The following is a 22,973-nucleotide window of genomic DNA, read 5'->3' on the forward strand; positions in this document are numbered from 1 at the left end:
ACCAAAAGGGGTTCCCGCCCAAAATGGGTTTCAAGGGCGGCCCACCGGGCATTTTCCCTGTACGTCAAGTGGCCAGTCCAGGCCTGATATCGGCCTAATAAAATAGGTTGAAAATGGGTGACATTACTTACTCCCAGGCCAGAACCCACCTCACCCCTGCTCATTTTGATATAGTTTGAATGGCTTAGGGTTGACGACGGACAGAGTACAGCAACTTGAAATGGGCCTGGTCTACAAGATATCACCACCACCTGTCAAAATACTTCCTTAAAGGGATTGTGAAATTAGAAAAAAGGTTTTGGAATTGTTCTTGTTTTTTTTAGGTTTTCTAATCTCAATTGCACCCAAAAAACATGAACTTTTAACATTCAGTAGATTTTCTGTGATCTGGGGTTTTCTGGCTCAAACAGGTGCTCTGATTTGCCGGCAGTAAGTGACATCACTTACTGCAAATCCCATATATGTCAATGGGATTTGCCAGCAGATGTCACTGTTTCACTGTGTTGCCTGTTTTCATTGTAGCTCAAAAGGCCCCAAAAAACCCAAAGAAAACTTCAGACCACAGAAGATCCACTGAAGGTTAAAAGTTCAGGTTTTTTGGGTGTAATTGAGGTCATAAAACCTAAAAGAAAAAATAAAAATAAAAATAAATGAAAATGAATGTCATAAAACCTTTAAAGTCCACGATCACAGCACCAAAAGGAGTTCCACAAACCACGTTCAACACAGATTTGGCCCAAACAAGGGGTTAAATTAATTTCGCTCTCATGCCACTAAAATGTGGAATGCCCTACCAACTGCCATTAAGAAATGTGAATCCCTAGACTCCTTCAAAACCGCTCTCAAAGAGCACTTGTGGCCGCTGCAATTTGGCCCCTGTAAAAAAAGTTCAAGTCGAGATCCACCCCCCCCCCCTTTTTTTCCTATACTGTAGTGTAGGCCTACACGTTTCCCCTGTTTTTATAACGGTGTATATGAGGATTTTAGTTTTAGTTTTTGCATAGAAGTGTATATTTGTGTTGAATGTCTTTACATGTTCTGATGATGAGTACCCTGATGTAAAGTCTTTAGTGCTTTTTCTGGTTTAGCTGAAGATTTTGTATTGACCTGTGATTTCCTTGAACTGTACCCATTCTGCAAACTGTAGGCTATATGTTTTCCCCCCTTTTACCTCCTTTATGAATGATGCTTTCCTGTTTTTAGGCTATATAGAAGTGTATTTTTGTACGTCTCTAAATGTTATGATGAATTGAACAAGGTGGACCCTCTTGTAAACAAGTGTAATGCTTAATTGGGTCGTCCACTCACAGTTAACAGTCTTTGTATTGAGTTTGTGCTTGAAATGTACTGTAATTCTGCAAACTGTTAATCAATCAATCAATCAATCAATCAATCAATCAATCAATCAATCAATCAATCAATCAATCAATCAAACAAACTGTTAATCAGACCAGTGTGTGTCCAGTGGAAACCTCGTATGAATCTGATCTCAGGTCAGAATGGGTTAATATCAATGAATCAATTAATCAATGAATCAATCAATCACAATTACAAACAACAACTTAAATAAGTTCAAAGTGTTGCGGCCGGCCCTGTTAACATTGAGGACCGCCTAGGCGTCCCGGACCCCTTGTTGAAGACACCACCGGATGTCACGGGGTCTATAAAGGAAACGGTAGTCAGGTGGCGCGGGACTGAAATGGTTGTTATTGTTTATGGTTTATGTGCTGTCCTGACTCCTGTCCACAATAAAAGCAACCCATAGACCAGTAAGACCACAACGGGCTTCACAGAAGTTTAGGCATGGCTTCTCGAAATGAAGCGGAGTCCACACGGTGCCTCAAAGTAAGTTTTATTAACAACAGTCAAACGTTAGCCCCGTTTGGAAGCTCACTCTGTGAGGTGGGAATTGGGATGCTACTGTAGCCGCTTTCGGGACCCTATAGTTTAGCAGCGGTGGCCGAACGGTTTGCGGAGCGGTCTTGATATCGGACCGGCACGTTAAAATTACCACCGGCTGAAGTGCCCTTGGACAAGGCATTGGAACCCCTACCATGAAATGTTCTATGAGCAGGGCCTGGCTGTAAACAAGTTCTTAAGCTTAGTCCAGTTACCCTGGGTAAACATAGTACCTTTACTTTCCTTACCTTTTCTATGTACCCACGTCCCGAAATCCCGAATACAGAAAAGGTATAGGTTCCCGAAAAGGGGGTAGTGTGTTCCAAACGGGGCTATAACGTTTGCAATGCATGGCATGCTATTGCTAGTTAACATTATGTTACTTAGCAGTTTAATGCAAATGTCAGTGCAGCTGGTTTTGTGTACAACTGTACATAGTTTACGTCTCCCCTTTTCTTTAACCACTCAAGACCCCCCGCCCCAAGCGTATTAGTCTATAGCCAGAATGTAAACCCGGACATGTTGAGTACACCAACGTTTTATGTTATACTTATAAATGTTTAGTATGGGTCCCCAGTAGCCCTACAAGCAGAACCCAATGCTACTGAAGTTTCTGACATTTCTTAGACCCAGAGCATTGGGTCCTATTCCACCTCCACCCTGCCACCGGGTATGCACACACATGTAAACGTAAACAACTTCGGATAAGTCCTTCTGCGCTCTTTGAGGACTTTTCTTTTCCGTGTGAGGGCTTCTGAATGTGTGAACTTTAAGTACCTATAAATACCGCTGCGAATATCTCCTGTGGCGCTTGTTTGACCGATTTGGTCGCTTTGATTCTTCTCTTCCTTCCTTGTTTATTGACACCTCATTGTACCGCCTATCTAGCTAGCTAGTGGCGCTATAGCTATGACAGAGCAGATCAGAGGCAGGAACGTAGCCGGCACAAGCCAACCCCGCAGCGGGAGGCGGTACAATTGGATGTCAATAAACAAGGCAGGAAGAGAGGAATCAAAGCTTCCAAATCAGTCGAACAAAGTAAAGTTTTACTTAGTAGTACTAAGTAAAAATACTTAACGGCTTCCGCGACACAAGAGAATTTGCAGCGGTATGTATTGGTACTTATAGTTGACACCTTCAGAATAACGCAAAAGAAGACGTCAAACGGCGCGGACACGATGTTACAGAGGATTTTTTGTCCGTGTTCCAACATTCCCATACGAAAAAAAGTAACGCACAGGGACTCTACAGGTCAGCCCGGTTCGGTTCGGATTGGGCTGACCCAGGGGGTTCCGAGAGGGGCTAGGTCCCCAGCATTGATTGATTGAGTGAAATATTTATTAACAGTTTGCAGAATTACAGTACATTTCAAGCACAAAGACTTAACTGTGAGTGGACGACCCAATTAAGCATTACACTTGTTTACAAGATGGTCCACCTTGTTCAATTCATCAAATGTAGCATGTAGAAACTGACTTGCATATGTTGAGCAATTTTCACAATTAGCATAATATGTGGCCATACCATTAACATCCTATAGAAAGCAAAATATTCAAAATTTCATCATGCTTTATGTAGAATGTGATGTGTCAAACTAGGGGATTTTCATGATGCTGAATCCATTTCAAACATTATTAGTTTTGCAAAAAAACACTAATTGGGTTTAAAACGGCCAAGCCCAAATGTGCTGACATCATCACATTTGTGATGACGGTCACTTATGCCAATTATGAAAATTGCCCAACATATGCAAGTTAGCATCCGGCAGTTTCTACATGCTGGGGACCCATACTAAACATTTATAACATCAGTTTCTACATGCTGGGGACCCATACTAAACATTTATAACATCAGTTTCTACATGCTGTGGACCCATACTAAACATTTATAACATCAGTTTCTACATGCTGGGGACCCATACTAAACATTTATAACATCAGTTTCTACATGCTGTGGACCCATACTAAACATTTATAACATCAGTTTCTACACGCTGGGGACCCCTACTAAACATTTATAACATCAGTTTCTACATGCTGGGGACCCATACTAAACATTTATAACATCAGTTTCTACATGCTGGGGGACCCATACTAAACATTTATAACATCAGTTTCTACATGCTGGGGACCCCTACTAAACATTTATAACATCAGTTTCTACATGCTGGGGACCCATACTAAACATTTATAACATCAGTTTCTACATGCTGGGGACCCATACTAAACATTTATAACATCAGTTTCTACATGCTGGGGACCCCTACTAAACATTTCTAACATAAAACCTCTTGTGTACTCAACATGTCCGGGTTCACAATGGGGCTCCATCTATGGGCTGGCTACTAGACTATATAATTAAACTAACCTGAGTTGCTCTTAGCCCCAGTATGTTCCCTCAGCATTACGCTCATTCTTAGCGTAGTGCTGAGGCGTGTGTTAGTATTTGTCTTAGGGGTCAATGATGGGCAGCTGTTTGTGCTGCAGAACCCCACTAGCTGTCACGATTACACATTTTTAAGTTGATGATTAATTGTCACAAAAATGCCCGTGATTAAAAATGTGTGAAGTGAGGGGCGCTCTTGTAGGAGAAAAATAGCCGATATTTGCTAATCTACGACGTAAATTCTCCATTCTATGGCAATGGGAATTTAATGTTTGTGTAAAACGAAAATCTACAATGATAACTAGCGAGCGCCCCTCAAAAATCGTGAAAATAGCTGATCTAAGCTTACAAAACGTCACAAAGCAATGTGTTGTAACTGTAAGTAACCTTGTAGATCAGCTATTTTTGGAAAATGTATGAAGTTTTTTCAACATGGAAAGATTATGATGAGGATCAAGGGATCATGACGATGCAAAATCATAAATGACTGATATGTTGGACAATGTGATTATGTAATTTGTGACAGGCCTAATAGCCCCACTGCCATGTGGAAGAAAAAGCTGTTTGTTGTTGTTGTCTTGGTACACCAATGTTTCTTGCTTTAGATGGTAGTTGTCGAGGTGATGTTCAGAAAGAATTACACATTATCTTTCCTGCTCGCTTCTGGGTCTTGGGAGGGAGTTGGAATCGAGATATTTAGAATAGATCCTATTTCTGGTTTGACATGAATTGTGGACTGAAGGTCAAACATTTGAGTAAGCAGACAGGCTCCATTAGCTCACTGGTAAAAAATTTCACCACTTGCGCAGGAGACCGGCCGGGGTACAACTTCAAATCCAGACGGGTATAATAATAATACACTGATGCACAAACGTACCATTATTATTTTTAGTTTGATCATTTAACCCATTCAGGACAGGGAACCCCTTTTGGTGTTTTAAGCATTATCTTGTTATACTTTAGCTATTGAAAAATAGCAGATCTACAAGCTCATAGCGCAGCACCGATTGCAGTGCTACGATCTTGTAGATCTGCAGTTTTTGAAAAATAGTGAAAATGTGGCGCAAATCTTTGAATATATATATATTCTTTCAGAGCGAACGTTTTTTAACTAAAATCTTTGCTTCTGGGGGGGTCACTGGAGGAAGTTAGGAACAACATATTTTCAAAAGGGGATCGGCAGACGATTTACATGTATTTTTGGGGGTCCTTGACATGAAAATGTTTTGACGATCTGACAGAAAACTGTCAGGATTTAGAAGGCATGTAGTTTTTTTTCTTTTTTTTTCTTTTGTGGCTTTCGCCTTTATTTTATATATATATATATATGTTTTATGGAGGGACAGACAGTAGGCTGACAGGAAACGGGGAGAGAGATGGGGGGGGAAGACATGCAGTAAAGGCCGTCGAACCCGCGGCACACTGCCAGACTGGATTACCAGCCAAGGTGCCTGGACCGCTGAGCCACGGCCCAGGCCCTAAGGCCCTCATTTATCAATCGAGTGTAAAATCTGCCACAGATTCGAGTGCAGGTTTCGTAGTACACCCACGTCGCCACGGCATTTATAAAGTGATCGCAAACAGCTGATCCTTCCTTAATTTCGTTCTGACGTTAATAAATGTCACGGCTGAAATCTATCTGGCACGCCCTATGAAATCAAGCCTCGCCCTCGTTTTTGCGACATGAACAACGGCAATACGTTTCCTGAAACCATGGTTACATGAAAAAATAAGGTTCTCCCGTGCCTTGCTGCCCGCCTCACCCCCCTCTCTCATACACACGCACAGACGCACAGCACGCACACGCAACTTGCAAGCCCAACTAACTGGTGTGTTGTTAAATAAAGAACGAACACCTGCATGAATGAATTAAATGAAGTTGTAGGCCTACCCTGTCTGTTTCCCTCTCACCTCGCTTGCCTTGCTGTCATGCATGCACGCACGCACCTACATGACACATTAAATAAAGCTGTCTGTTTCTCCTCTCGCTTCGCTTCCCTTGCTGCCCGCCTCACCCCCCGCACGCACGCATGCACATATCGCAATTTGCAAGCAACTTTCACTGTGTGTTGTTAGTTGTATATTAAATTATTAAAGTATTTTTAATTTAATATACAACAAGATATATCAGTGAACGAAAACCTGAACCTGTGAACCATAATTAAATAACAAATAGGCACACACACGCTGCTGTTTTGCAGGTGCTCCTGTCCTGTCTGTCTGTCTCTCACTATCACAGTGGTCCGTCCGTGACCAACTGACCATGCACGTTCGAGGCTTGGGTGATATAGATTTTTTGATATCGGTATTGATACCGTGAATAATATTGCGATTATCGGTATTATCGATTATCAGCGTTTTTAATTTGGCTGGAACCCGAAATGCTGCCACACAGCAGTATTTCCAGATGTTTTTTTACGAACCAACTTGCTAGGACTTGTTACTCTCACCGGCGCCATGTTTTGTTTGCTTTCCTGGGCGGAGGCGGTCCGACAATGCTGCTGTCGCCTCGTCGCCGTAATTCAGCGTCAGTGCCAGTCAATGCATGGACACTTAAGTTACTAGGCAAATTATAGTTGTTTAAAATTAAATACTTGTAAATTCATCACACAGACACGAGACACACACATACAGTAATGTAGATTTTTATTTAAAAGAAATTCCATATTTTTACATGACGGTACAATTACGATATTGGGTATTATCGGTATTCGATATTATTTATATACTCCAAGATATTACCGATATTGATTTCAAATATCGCGATAAACGGTAATATCGATATATTGGCCAAGCCTCGACAGTCTATTTAGATTGCCTCGCAGTCGTAAGTCGCTGCAGTGGCCGGGCTGTCAACTGTCATTATATGAATGTGCAGCCAAAACCGTATATAGCCTCATGTGGCTGGTGGTGGGCTGGCTGGGTTGCCTGTTTATTAGATTGCACATACCATACCAACGTCCCATCATGGAAATATTTCAGCACAGACAGCTCAAATCCTCGCATGTATGCGCTCATGACACAGACACAAAGACACATCGTTGATGTATTCCTTAACTTTTTTTTTTTTTTTTTTTTTTTACATGTAGCCCATATACATACCTTTTATATAAACATTTTAGGAGTGAATACATATATGTTTAGATGCCTGTGACAGCCTCTCAGCTGGTCAAACAATGCTGCTCCGCTGTTCTACGACAGAATAACTGGTGAGGACAAAGCGTACGACAGCTCCCGACCAGACGTGACTTTTTGTCCTACTAAGTTCAATTTCAAGCTTTGGCGGAAATGTTAAATGCCGAAAAAGGTCAAATGTACGCACGGTTGATAAATGAGGGCCTAAATGTGTTTTTGTCTCCACCAGGCCGAAGGCATGGGGGGAGAGTATGTTTTGCACTCCGTCCGTCCGTCCGTGTGTCCGTGTGTCCGTCCGCGTGTGTGTCCGTGAGCAGCTAATCTCCGGCACCGTTAACCCGGTCGATGCCAAATTTTGCACACACACTCCCTGGATGCCAACGATGAACCTCTGCCCCAAAATTTCCAGAACGGCCTGTTATAGCGCCACCAGGAGGCCGCTTTGTGCAAAACAAGTTTTTGCACAATACACCTACAGATTTTGTCCAAACATCGCGCAAATTGGTACACAGTCTCTCTAGAGCCATTCAACGAAACGGGTCTTTCAGATTTCTCAGACTCCATCCTGATTGGTTAAGATTGGCTTCCAAAGTTCACAGGAGTGCTCAGTTTCATTTACTTTTGTTGCCCTTTTATCCAACCACCAGATGAAGGCAAGCTGCAATGTCCTACATTCCTATCCTGGTGGAGACCTGTGCCCAGAAGGGCACTTTTTCTAGTTTAAGATGATTTGAAGGTTGTTCGCATGCTGCCATGCTGGCGGTGTGCTAGCATATATGATATATCTAAATGACAGCGGTTTTACAAAGGCCCGCCCGGCAGCACAGTTTAATGAAATTTATTTGTGCGTGTTAAGTATTTTCTGTTGAATTATTCATGACAAAGTTGTAAAGTATGTATATGTAAAGTATGTATATCCATAACATAAACGAGCATCCATAGCAAACAATTCACTAGTACTTTGTTTCAATCATTTTGTTATTATTTTTCACAATTATATAACCTGATCTTCTTCTTAAATACACTAGTTTGAACTCTACCGTCATATGCATAGTTGCATACATCTGTCGCGCGAATTATCAAAACATTAGAAAGTAGACTATAGCCGGCGTATCAGATTGTGAAAATATAATAATAATAATAATAAATAAAAGTATTGAAAGAAAGAACTAGTGTATTGTCTGCTAGCGTGCTGCTTGCTTATTTTATGGACATACATACTGTTGACTTTTACAACTTTGTCATGAGTAATTCAACAAAAAATACTTTTAATAAGTAACTCGCACAAATAAATTGCATTAAACAGTGCTGCCAGGCGGGTCTTTGCGCAAGCGCTCCGTCATTTAGAATTAGGCGGTGTGCCATTATGAATGTCGCACTCAAAGAATGGAAAGAGCACTGTGTTCATCGTACTTGGTTTCATCATCATCATCATCATCGTCTCTTTATCTGTATAGTAGTGTCCAATACAGTATATGTTAATTTTTTCTAATTAATGTTTCTAATGAGTGCCCTTTGTCACAGGAAATGGAAGTATTAACACTATAGCCAGTAAGCTGTGACATTCTCTAGACCATTTTGTGTTTCCATTATTTTGTGGGAACAGTTTGTGGAAGGCTGGTTCCTGTTACCCCTCCCCCCCAGCCCCCCCCCCCCCCCCCCATGCTCCCCCATACAGAACTGCGTTGTTGAGATGAGTGAGAAAGAACTGTAATTGCTTGCACAAAGCCCTGACTTTGACCTTCACTCTATCAAATAAATACCCCGTTGGAATGAATGGGAACGGCAAATCTGAAGCCAGGTCTAATTGGCCAACATGAGTGTCTGACCTCATTAATGGTTTAAGTTGTGGCTAAATGGAAGCAAATCACAGGCATTGATGTGGAGTCGGCCCCCCCCTCCTCCCCCATCCCCCTTTGCTATGATAAGATTTTCCACTATTCTGATGGCTTTTCCCACTAGTTGGAATATTGCTGCTGCAAATGTCTTTCTGAAACATGAAATGGCGTTCCGGTTCCACAAAGGACAAACACTGTTGGACACAAAAAAATTCTAGAATATCTTTCTAGGTGTAGCATTAAAGTGAGTGGCAAAAAAGGGAGTTTAATGTCGTTTAATACAATCAGATATTGACTTTTCTGTTTGGATGTACTGTATTTTGGATGGTCTGTCAAGGCCAGAAAGTAGTTTCTTGCCACTTGGTAGGCGTTCCCGCCAGTGGCGGATCTACTAAAGGCAAGAGCAGGAAGCTGTTGCCTAGCTGTAGCATGGCTAAGTTTCTGCCTCCCCTACAAAGAACCGTTTATTTAAAAACGATATGCCTCCTATCCTACTCAAGGCGGACATGACAGTGTATCAGACAGAAGAATACACATCTATTCTCTGTGTGTCCTCCTGCGTCGCAGCGTGTCTGGAGGGGTTTGAGTCTTTTCACACTCTGGTGTGAAAAGACTCCCTCTTCACAGTGACGACGTATAAACACCACACACACGTCCCGACGTCGTCACCCCATTCTTCATTTGATTGTTGAGAAAGCAGAGCAGAGACAGCAATAGCAGAAAAAAAAAGTTTGTCCAGGCCAGGGTAAACTTATTTTAGGCTACCACCATGGCACTGCGGCCGGCCGGGTGCCTGCCTACCTTGTATTGGCTTTGCCTTAACACTAAGCATAGCCTCTTAGAGTATATATGAATAGAGAGGGCATCCGAGTTCTCCTTCCATCCACTTGCATTAAGTTGCTCAAAAGCGCATGAGGCGATTTCACTCCTCTTTCCGGGTAGGAACAGAGTGCATTCTGGGATGGATTTGCCCCAAACACATGAACGCGCTGCCGTTGAACACGCACGAACGCGCACGAGCGTGCTGCCGTCGTGAACGTGCACAATGATAGTCAACGGACCAGCGCGTTCATGTGTTTGGGGCCAGGCTGCAATACCTTCATTCGGCCACTATGTCCATTTGGCCTCAGGGTTTCCTCTGGGTGCCCTCTCTATTCATATATACTCTTAAGCATAGCCTCTGTGGGGGGTATTTATATGCAAATATCATGACCAATGACATTGCAATGGCATTGCAATGAACATCAATTATGACGTTTTTTTTAATTTAATAATTCAAATATGTTGTAGTATTGCAACGCTGGGTGTTACAGGGTTAATCAAATATTTCTTTGACCATACAGGGCAATGGCATCTTTGTATGTGCGTTCCTCGGCCAAACATTCAGACAGCATTACATTCACAGAAACCCACCCAATGATGGAACTGCATAACTTTCGATTAATTACGATTAGTTATTAAATGTTAACGACTACCGACTAATTTCTTAACGGCGCTTAACGATTAACATCCCTAATATGGGCCCTGTTTTCGTCAGTGCCTTATCTCTAAACTGCCCTATGACTTCTTGCAGCTCATAGCTCCGTTGTTGGAATGTCACAGAGACCAGATCTAAGTTCAGATCTAGAACAGAATTTCTCTGAAAGCTTGTCTGTAAATGAGTGGCATCCCGTAGCCTTGACCCCCATAGTGATTTAAATGCTTTGAGAATGCTTCATGTCAAGTAGCTGATCAATAGCAGGCCACCCCCCCCCCCTCTCCCCTCACACCATCATCACTGCAAGGCAAGCTGCCAACACAGTGAACTACATTTATTTTATTTCACACTACAGCACCAAATGGTTATTGGAGGAGCTTAGCATTATTGGTGACATGTTTGACATGATTATTTCAGCTCTATTAAAAATGGTCTGGTATTTTATAATTTGTAAAAAGGGGTGGAGTAGTAAGGGTTTGAAAAGAAATCTGGATCTCTTGGCATGTCAATGTAATTAGGCCAACTGATTTCACTTCACCTCGGGATGTAAACATCATTCCATTCCTTTCTTGGACACATTTCAAAACCCTTCCAGCCTGCAGGCGCCACTGGAAAGAATGTCTTTTTATGCCAATATTGCTTTTTGTCATAAATCAGCTATAGCAAAGTAGTGTAACAACGTAGGCAACAAAATACTAGATGGGTAGTCTAGTCGATGTAATAGACCTATTATTTTCTGAAACTTTTGTGAGATAGATTACCATGGCGATATGCCATGGTAATTAAGCCATTTTGGGCGGGAACCCCTTTTGGTGTTCTAAGCATTATGTTATACTTTAGCTATTGATAAATAGCAGATCTCTAAGCTCATAGCACGCCACCGAGTGGCACGCTACGAGCTTGTAGGTCTGCTATTTTTGAAAAGTTGTAAAAATGTGGCGCAAATCTTTGAATATATATTTCAGAGCGAACATTTTTAATTAAAATATTGCCTTCTGGGGGGGGGGTCCCTGGAACTGAAGCCTTCCAAAATGGGTTAACCCATTCTGAACGGGCACCCATTTTGGTGTTGGCATCATGTTATGCTTTAGCTATTGAAAAATAGCAGATCTACAAGCTCATATCGCGCCACCGAGTGGCGCGATACGAGCTTGTAGGTCTGCTATTTTTGAAAAATCTAAAAAAAACGACATTTTTAGAATCTGATCTCAGGTCAGAATGGGTTAATCAGACCCAGTGTTTGTCCGGCGGAAACCTCGTATGAATCTGATCTCAGGTCAGAATGGGTTAATCTGCAGTAGACAGTGAGAGGTTGTGAATAAACAGCTTAGCTAACAACACTGTAGAGCTCCAGAACCTGATGTTAGATATGAGGGGGCAGTGATCCAGGAGTCCCGGGTTGGTGTTGGTGTTGGCTAGCCTGGGAAGCATTCCTTCTCGGGTTTATGATCCGGTCGGGGAGCAGATGGTAACATGACGTACATGTCGTAGTCACTGATTTGTAGATCCTCAGGCAGTGTGTGGACGGGATGTGCTCACCTGTGATGTATGATGATAAAAGAGTGCCCTTCACTTCACATGAGTGTTTGTTTTGTCAATATTTGTCTGGTGTCCAGGCTAGACATTTGAATGTGTGCCCATTGGTTTGGGTGGCCAGGTGTCAAGTTGACACATGGCCGTAGGTCAGACTAATTGGATGTGTGGATGTGCATAAGATCAGGATAAATCGGCCTTCCCCAGGATTGACACACACACACACACACACACACACACACACACACACACACACACACACACACACACACACACACACACGGGGTGAAACAGAAAGCCTCTGTCACGAGTCATGATGACAGCATGATACATCTGCTCTGGCTTCTACAATGTTTACTTCTCTCCTCCATGTGGTGATAACTATTTGGAGCTTATACATAATGCATGGCAAGCAGCTGAGTTTATGTCCATGAGCCCGGAATAAATGAATGGAAACCATCTCTCCTACCGAGGCCTGCTACATAGGCTTCCAGCTCTCAGTAGACAGACTAGAGAGTGGGCTTTTTCATGTGAAGGACCCCCAAATTGACGCTAATCAGCTTGCGGACCCCCATTTCAAGAGATATACCAGGGAGTCAGGGACCAGTGATTCTCAACCTGTTTAATTTCAAGGACCTCCCCCCCCCCAGTTTGACATGCATTAGTCTACGGACCCCCATTTAAGGACATTTTTATCTCTGAGACCCCAATTTATATTCATCAATGTTGATTTTACTCTTGGGTGTACACATGGAAGCAAATGGACCCGTTAGGGTCCACTCCGTTTGGTTCCATTTGTACACTCTGAGTTACAGCCCATAAGTGTCCATTTGGTTCCAAACTATCATTTAGCTGAGGACCCCCTAGAACTCCCTCAAGGAGCCCCGGGGGTCCCCGGACCCCACTTTGGGAACCACTGGGCTAGGCACTTGGAGAAACCAGCAAGCGATAGACAGGCAGGCTGCCTGAGACTCGAGCAAACCGCTTTGGAGGGAAAAAGAACTGATGGATTACAGGATGGCGGATGAATGGATTACAGGAACGATGAATGAGACGGACTATAGCCTTCTACGTTTTACTGGGTCCTCCTCAGCCAAGTCTGACTCTGGGAGTTTTCCATGTTATATTTAGCCCCACAAGCAACTCGGATGCTATTATAATGCTATCTGCATCTAAGTTGCAATACCAACAACCCCATTCATGGAATGGGAAAGTCTTAAACCCGCCAAGTTTGCAGCTCTACGGAAAGCTTATCCTCTTTGTATCTGTTAAGTCTTTGTTTCATAAAAATCCACCGGCGTAGACATGATGTTATGACCTACTTTCTGTCAATACATTCTGTGCAGTGATTAGTGTTCAAGTTTGGAAGCGCTCATTGGAAATCACTAAATGGCCCTGTGTACCAGTACCATTCCGAATCGAAATTGCACGTAATGCAGGAGGGTGCTTCCAAACACACAGAAAGATAATCTCTGCACAGAATTTATAGACAGAAAGTTGATCGATGCTGTGTTTGACTGATGCAATTCATTCTATTTTTTTACAGGATCTCGATGACCTGCTCCGTTGTCCCATTTGTTTAGATTTCTTCAATATTGCAATGATGACAAAATGCTCCCATAATTGTAAGTACAAGCAGTCAGCCATGGTTATCCCCTGAAATACAGTTACAGTTATCCAGTATACAGTTATCCCCTTGTACTGTAAGTACAAGCAGTCAGCCATGGTTATCCCCTGAAATGTGCGAGGTCTTGATGGTTCAAGGTTGTCTTTATTTGTCTCCCTTGGGAGAAATGTGTCTTGGAAAAAAACACCCAACATGCACAAAACAGAGATATTGCACACATTTCCTTGATAAAGTGCAACTAGTCAATAAAGTGCTTTTGGCAATCCCTGAATCTCTGAGTCAGTAACGTGCATTCGGCAATCTCTGATTGAGCATTTTGATTGACAGGGGAACAAAAGAGTGTTTAAATCTATTATACACATACCGTGGAGTTCTATACCTCCTACCGGTCATGCGTAGGCCTAGTAAAACATTTATGTAGCCGAAAACTATACTACTAAGAACTACTTTTGTCGTTGTGTTTTAAAGTTCCTTACACACCAGTGTGATTTCTGTTTGTGTGTGTGTGTGTGTGTACACCCACACAGGACGTGAATATTATGCAGTGACAATTTTCATTCCGAATTTGGTCATTCTTTTTACCTCGCCACCGAACATTTCTACACTACCGTGTGGTCCTAAAAAATTGGGTTAAGACGAGGTGCGCAATCCCAGCAGACTATATAAACACGTTATTATTATACAACCTGTAATCAATGCATGGGGGTTTAATAGTTAGTAGACTAGATAAAATAAGGCTGCTGGCTATATTTACAGTAGCTAGATTCTATATTTACAGTAGCTACATTCTAGATTCTCATGCACTCGGTGTGTTAGGAGTATGCGTGTGTCATCTTGACATTGGTGGTCACTATTACTGTAGATTTGGGGTAATGAATGAAACATTAAATTCAATTCAATTAAATTAAACGGGGCAAGATCAATTTTACATTTTGAAATATTAAATGTCCAGAAAAATATATTGTAGTATTTTGGCGTGTGTGTGTTAAAGCCATTCTGTGTTGCCTAGAACTGGAGTGAGCCCCTAAAAAACACGAATTCACCCATGTTAAACTTAACTGCATTCACCCATGTTAAACTTAACTGATTTAAAGTAATGGAAATCTTGTGTTTACATTTACAGTTTGCTCTTTGTGCATCAGGAAGAGTCTTTCAATTAAGTTGCATTGTCCAGTGTGCAACTCGGTAAGTACGAATGTTGCATAAACAAACAAACCAGGTTCCTGACTTTAGTTCCATCAGTGGTTCCCAAAGTGGGGTCCTTGAGGGAGTTCCAGGGGGTCCCCTGACTCCCCACCCCAGCTAAATGATAGCTAGGAACCAAATGGACTCTTATGTGTCTGTAAACACAGTGTACAAATGGACCCCAACGGGTCAATTTGGTTCTATTTGTACACTCTCAGAGTTAAATTAACATTTATTTTACAATAAAAATTGGTGGTCTGAGGGATAGAAATGCCATTAAATGGGGGTCTGTACGTAGACTAATGCATGCCAAACTGAGGGTCCTTTAAATTAAACTGGTTGAGAATCACTGCTAGAGCGTTCTCTCATGGGGGTCCTTGGCATATCTTTTCAAATGGGGGTCCACGGGCTAATTGGTGTCAATTTGGGGGTCCTTGACATGAAAAAGTTTGGGAACCACTGAGATTCCACGTTGGATGGATGAAAGACTGGCATGCAGCCTTTTATTCAGTTTTTGTTTATTTCTGGACGGGAACCCCTTTTGGTGTTTTAAGCATTATGTTATGCCTTAGCTATTGAAAAATAGCAGATCTACAAACTCATAGCGAGCTACGAGCTTGTAGACCTGCTATTTTTTTTTTTAATCGTGAAAATCTGGCGCAAATATTTGAATATACTGGTATATTCTTTCAGAGGGAACGTTTTGAACTCAAATCAGGAAACTTTTAGGATTTAGAAAATTTCTTTTTCATTTTCTTTTAGAATTGACCTCAGGTTTAAATGGTTAAAGAACTTCTATTCCTCACAGAAGCCCTTCAGTTAGTTTTATTAGCTATAATCCTAGACGCAGGGCACTGCCACTAAGTGGTCCCTTTACTTTACCCTTTACTCTGCACTTGTGAAAACATTAATGAACAGAGCCATTGCATACTGGGATGTCCTCCCACATTTGACTCCAACTAGATAAATTAAATTTAGTGCCGGAAGTGCCTTCAAAATAGAAGCTCTGGGTGCCAGAGTTGTCTGATCGCTTTTACTTTGAAAGCCATGAAACAGGAAACACTTTCCTAAAGAAGTTGACTTTACAAAGAGACCTCAGATCCCCGATCATCTTAATATATTTTTTTACACTCCAAAAAGCGTTCATATTTTGCGGGAGAGACGGATGAGGAGCAGAAATGAAGCGCCAGCATATCGATCCATTCATCACCACGGAGAGCGCCTTGGATTAGGAGATACGAGTCATTCTTTCCGCCGCGCTAACATGGGAGTCAATGACAAGCTAATAGTTGCACTGAGCGTTATCATACGGCAAGCGAAAAGCGAAAAGCCAAAAAAAAAAAAGGAAAAATTCTGAATATTCTTATCTCGCCCCGCGTCGCTGGGACGTCGCTAGGACGTCCTCACACGTCAAAGGTACTAATATGTCGGGATCCTTATGACGTTCTCAGACGTCCTATGTCTTAATTGTGTTTTAACTCTTTCAGCGCCACCTGGTGGTCACCAGTTTAGGCTCTGAGTGCCCATTATAAAATAAATAATTTGTAATTATATTATGCATGTAATGTGCATGTCATCACCTGTACCCCATTTTAGAGGAATTCTCAAAATATGGATGAAAATAAAATAAAAAATATATTTTTTAAGAAAAATAAAAATAAAATAAAAATCCATTACAAAGACGGCAATAAGACGGGATAACGTCCCTGGCACGTGGGCGTGCCCACACAAAAACAACATTTTAACAAATACTGTATACTTTTTTGAAAAAATTATACCTCCCTTATACTGTATAACAATAAGACCTATTGGTCAGGTTTTAGGGTGGAAAGAAATCACGGCACTTCATCTTTAAGGAAGCAATAATCAGAAAGGACATTAGATTATTAGGCTATTATTATTGGTATTTTTGGACCGACAAATCTTATTTTACTGTTAATGTAAATGTTGTTCTCCAAGTTTGTGTTTATGCTGTACTACAATTTCTGATTATTGTCATGTTTTACTAATAAACAACAAACATTCCATTTCAAATTGAAGCTCATTACAGTTTCCCTTCTTTTCCCTCTGCTGTAGCCAATGACAGAACAATGTCTACAGAACAACCGGGCATTGGATGAACTGATTGTACCCTTTCAAGTTGTCAGGTAACCATTTAGCCAATATTTTACCAACGACTTTTCTACTTAACCCATTCTGACCTGAGATCAGATTCATACGAGGTTTCCACTGGACACACACTGGTCTGATTAACCCATTCTTGACCTGAGATCAGATTCTAAAAATGTCATTCGTTAGGGTTAGGGTTAGGGTTAGGGTTTTTTTTCAAAAATAGCAGACCTACAAGCTCATAGCGCGCCACTCGGTGGCGTGCTATGAGCTTGTAGATCTGCTATTTTTCAATAGCTAAAGCACGACATGACGCTAACACCAAAATGGGTTACCGTTCAGAATGGGTTAACCCATTCAGGCCTGACGTCGAAAAAAAAAAAAAGTTTTCTAAATCATGACAATTTTCTGAAAGATTTGAGGCACATTTTAACGATTTTTCAAAAATGGCAGACCTACAAGTTCATAGCTTGAGCTATGAGCTTGTAGATCTGCTATTTTTCAATAGCAAAATGGGTTAAAATGAGTAGTTGCTTTTGCATAACTACTCCAAAGTATCAAGTTTAACGTGGCTTTACAGTGTGAAGGCATAGAAGATCTCATAATTACAGACAGTTTGGGGTTCGCTCGTTTTTGTTTTCTAGACCGTCTGAGGGACGGGCGTTGTCAAGAGGCTATAGGTTTTCACTTTCCTTCTCGTTTTTATTTCCCCTGACGGCACTCAAATTGGTTTTTGGGTGGCCTGGTGCAAAAAAATTACATTTTCGTTTCGTACAGTCGTTCCTGACTGTACTGTACATTACCATGACCTTGAGAAATGAGATTAACAGATTATTTCACAGGATGCTATCCTTATTGACGATTATCCCTCGGGAGACCAATTTCCTAACTTTACAGTATGTGTATTTGAGAAACACTCGTCATCATCATATCTTGATCCACCCTTGGATCCAGGGGTCTTTTTGTGAATACAACGGGGATTTCATTTTCATCAACTGAGGTCATTCAATGTTGTCTCTTTTAGTTGTCTGTTTTTTAAGCTTAGGGGCCTATTGTTTCTATACATTTGAATTTTAATTAAAAAAAGAACAGGTGGATGTAATTGTACCCAGAGCTTGTCTAGTGGATAAAGGAATGTCCTAGTATTTTTAGATAGTTGATATTTTCCTTCATTGGACTGTTGTAGGAGTAAACAGTTTATTTTCTTCCAGTTTCCTCAACCACTTGTCTTAATCGCTTATACTTTGTTGACCAGATAATTGGGCGCGAGTCTGCAGTTGTAACTGCAATCAATGAGGAGTTTGGTCCACACTGTGGGAGCCGGGAGGTAGAGAACAGCCTGAGACGTGTCGAGGATCATCCCGGGTGATTTCTGGCGAAGGTTCAGACAGCGTCCCTGTGTTAGCTGATCTGAGGTTCTAGGATTGCATCTGGCTTAAGGCCTATTCATAGTCTGGATTTTTGGTGGTGAGGTGACCACCGAACTACAACATGACGTCACGAGCCATGGTGAAGAGCAAACCACCGCCAAAAATAGCAGCCCTACAAGCTCATAGCGCGCCACCGAGTGGCGCGCTACGAGCTTGTAGATCTGCTATTTTAGATAATTTTAGATAGATAGATAAAGCATAACATAATGCTAACTCCAAAAGGGGTTCCCGCCCAAAATGGGTTTTAAATGAGTATTAACTCTGACAAAATAGCCAATCGACAAGCCTTTAGATCTTTGCAGGTCAGTATTATCAAGTATAGATAATACTGAATTTGCAGCTCATCAATAACTTAATTCATCCTATTGTGTATGATGGAGGACACGACAAATTAAAATATCTGAGATACAACTTTTTTATTATCACAAACGATAATGATTGTCAGCGTCCCATATTGTGTCTTAACTGATGCATAAAAAAACTCACATTCACAATATGACACAGTCTATGGAGAGAATAAAATGATAGCTGCACATTATCTTGTTAGCCCTTTAAATGCTGGAGTGCATGGAATGAAACTGTAAATATCATGTGTGCTGGCTGAGGCCGGTCATCCCTTCATGAGGAATATCTCCCATGCCTCCGCTAATACAATAAAACCATAGCCTCCTATTAGAGTTATCGTCTTATCGATGTCACATGTTTGCTCAATACCTCATAACATGCCACACACGGTACAGTATAATACCTTTTGTGACCTCCTTTTCCTCGAGTCAATATTCTTTGCTTCAATGGAGTTATGAACTCCCACAAAATCAATTTCCTGTAGTGTCGGCAGGCCACAATGCCGCTGCCTCTCTGGATCAATCAGCATCGTGCCGTCGCCACTGAGACTAGGGCTCCTTTCAGGCTGCAGGATTGCAGATTTGCCATCAGTGGTTTTTGGAGTGAGTGGTTTATTATGGAGCCGCTCTTCCCACTGCCCTTTAATTTCCTGTTGTCTGGTTCTGAGCTTCTTAAACAGTTGCATTCATTCATACATGTAGTTGACAAGTAGTTCTGAGCTTCTTAAACAGTTGCATTCATTCATACATGTAGTTGACAAGTAGTTCTGAGCTTCTTAAACAGTTGCATTCATTCATACATGTAGTTGACAAGTAGTTCTGAGCTTTTTAAACAGTTGCATTCATTCATACATGTAGTTGACAAGTAGTTCTGAGCTTCTTAAACAGTTGCATTCATTCATACATGTAGTTGACAAGTAGTTCTGAGCTTTTTAAACAGTTGCATTAATTCATACATGTAGTTGACAAGTAGTTCTGAGCTTCTTAAACAGTTGCATTCATTCATACATGTAGTTGACAAGTAGTTCTGAGCTTTTTAAACAGTTAGAATCATTCATACATGTAGTTGACAAGTACTAAAGAAGTTATATAGCGATAACATTTAGCTTTCTCCAGCTACTTTCTCCACCATTTAAACTGTGGCAGACCTATCTGTCTAAAGCTTAGTCTTCCAAATTCGTTAGCTAAATATGTGTTGTTTGGGACTATGGTATGCACTGTTGAATTCATATTCCGTTTATAGTCGGATAATCTGGGACGCGCAGAGAGTGTTAGAGAGGCAGGGGCTGACATCCCGTAAGAGGGCACTTTTGGACACAAATAGCGAAAATAGCAGATCTACAAGCTCACAACGCATCGCGCTGCGGCGTGTTGTGAGCTTCTAGATCAGCTATTTTCGGGGCGCAACCCAGTACTCTTTAGCTAGTGGAGATGCGGTGTACGATATGAATTTCTAAACACATTTGTTCAATGCAAAATGCTGCGCTCAAGTTCAGGAGACTTCGGGGGAAAAATGAATGCTGCCTTCCTGCATGGCATGGAAAGGAGAGGCATTTGCATTTCTTTCACCATAGTAAATGCTGCATTCGTGGTCTGGAGAGGGCACTTGTTTTACAGACGGGTAAAAGTTTTAGGCTTAAAACTGCCTCCATCTCATGGTTTCCCTTCTGAACAACAAACTCTCAAAGCACTCTGTAAACGAATGTCCTCTGTGAGTGCCGGGGTTGGCTGTGTGGCAAATTGGCAATATGATACAGATGGAGATTGAGCGGGTAGTCATTTAACAATAGTGCCCTCCTTCTCCTTGGTGCTAGAAATGGCTCCAGAATTCCCATCTTCATTACGTACATTTGTAGCCTGAAAATGCTAATTCGTTATTTCCCTTTTCACTCTTTTTGTCAGACCTGTTTTATGCCAAAAAGCTTTGTCAAGGTAGGTCTTGTCAAAAGAAAGGACTAAATAGTGACTGAAAAACGTGTATCCTCACAGACAACATTATGACAGCAGTGTGGCCTTAACCCATTCTGGGCAGGAACCTCTTTTCATAGTGTGGCGCGCTACGAGCTTGTAGGTCCGCTATTTTTGACAAATCGTGAAAATGTGGCGCAAATGTTGACGTTTTTAACTCAAATCTTTGCTTCTGGGGAGGTCCCTGGAAGGGATGTCAGGGGTTAACCGGTTAACCGGTTAGCCGACCGTTAAGAAACATCCGGATATTTTTATCAGCTTTAACGGTTAATTTGCATAATAATAAATGCGTGTTCTGATCTTAAATCCCTTTATTTTAGATCGTTTTTAGTAATAGTACAACATAAACATTACAGAGACTGTAGTTGTCACTGTACAATACTTTAAAACAGTTGTCATGTTGCACACATGCCTAAAATTGCTATTTGCGCCGCCCAGCTTGTCGCACTCCAGGCTGCATGAACAGCGCTCGGGCTCTGTTTTCTGCTCCCTCAATGTCCCCGTTCTCTGTTGTACTTCAATGGCTAGTTGGCTACAAGTTACAACGGTAGCTTTGCGGTAGTCAAAATGTAAGCGAGTGACAGCGAGACGAGATGAACACATGTCGACCGTATCAATGCAGAGACCTACATTATTAAATCCATTATTGGCCATTTGGCCTGGAGGGAGAACGTTTACAGCCGCTGCTGCCCTCCTATCCGTCTCCACACTGGCACGGCTTACGGCTATCAAAAGTTAGCCATGTGCTATCGATGTTTGAGGGTTTTCTCGTCAGCGAAAAGTCAACAAACGGAACACGGTGACATGCATGCTGATCTTCCTTAATAATAAAAAAAGGCTTAGCCCATGCGTCCAGTGGCTTTATAGTTATAGGTTGCTCGGATCTGGACTGGATTTATTTATGTTTTGTTGGACTAGAACCGGCGGACCTCTGTACTGTAGACGCGCAGATGCATGCATCATGCAGATGCGATGCGTTGTTTATTGATGATTAAGCCAGAAGCCTACAACAATTTATTTATATTGTTAAATGTTGCTTTTTTGTTTGTCTTTTATAAAAGGAGCATAAATAAATGTATGCCATTCGTCTACCAACTTTAATTATGTAGCCTATACATGCATATTACATTTGGGGTAGCCTATTAAAAAAAGAAAAAAATCAACCACTATCCGGTAATGAACCGGTTAATCCTAACGGGTAACCGGTTGGGAAACTATCCGTTACTGACATCCCTAGTCCCTGGAATGACATATTTTCAGATGGGGTCGGCGGCCAATTACATATATTTTTGAGGATTCTTGACGTGAAATTTTTTGAGAACCACTGACATAGAAACACGAGGTTTCTCTGAAAACTGTCATGATTTAGAAGACATTTGTAGAATCGTCCTCAGGTCTAAATGGGTTAAATGTCTCAGGCTTTTATTGTCTCCACCAGGCGATTGCATGGTGGAGAATATGTTTTTGCCCCTGTCCGTCTGTCCATCCGTCCAAACTCTTGGCACCGTTGACCCCGTCTCAACGAAACTGCACACACACTCCCTGGATGCCAATTCAGAATTTTCCAGAAAAAAGAAAATAAGCGCTTCATGGGTACTTTATGTATAAAACTGCAGCCAGGTGCTCTTTGGAGAGGGTTTCAATAATACAGCACCCGAGTTCTTTAAAAGTTCTATACCTTTTGAGTAAAGATCAATGATCAACATTGGCTTCCAAAGTTTGCAGGATTGGCCCGTTTTGAACAAAATGTCATGAATGCAATGAGATTTTGCTCGCACATTCCTACTATGCCGAGGAATAAATCCCAACCTTTTCACATTGGCCTGTTATAGCGCCACCAGCAGGTGGATTTTTGCTAAACACATTTTTGGAACAAAATGTCTCAAATCATGAATCTGAAGTGAACGTCCAATTGCTGTAGACGAAATGGCACCCATTTCACATTGTCCTATTATAGCACCGCACCGCACCAGTAGGCCACAATAACCTACCTGACCTGGTTGAGACCTGTGCACTTTTGGGAGCACTTTTTTCTATTTATGT

General features: G+C 41.6%; 1 protein-coding gene across 1 annotated transcript in view; it reads left to right on the plus strand.

Annotated features, from left to right (window-relative positions):
- The first annotated feature begins 1,718 nt into the window (after positions 1–1,718).
- The window catches only part of rad18 (RAD18 E3 ubiquitin protein ligase), a 79,840-nt gene continuing 58,585 nt past the window's right edge, over positions 1,719–22,973 (plus strand). Inside the window, exons 1-4 of the mRNA XM_083772287.1 lie at positions 1,719–1,845; positions 13,814–13,892; positions 15,018–15,079; positions 17,156–17,226. Coding sequence (XP_083628413.1) covers positions 1,804–1,845; positions 13,814–13,892; positions 15,018–15,079; positions 17,156–17,226 — 254 coding nt within the window. The 5' untranslated portion in view covers positions 1,719–1,803. The remainder of the gene's footprint in view (positions 1,846–13,813; positions 13,893–15,017; positions 15,080–17,155; positions 17,227–22,973) is intronic.

The sequence above is a fragment of the Protomyctophum parallelum genome, assembly GCF_964188405.1.
Source record: "Protomyctophum parallelum genome assembly, chromosome: 8".
Taxonomy (NCBI): domain Eukaryota; kingdom Metazoa; phylum Chordata; class Actinopteri; order Myctophiformes; family Myctophidae; genus Protomyctophum; species Protomyctophum parallelum.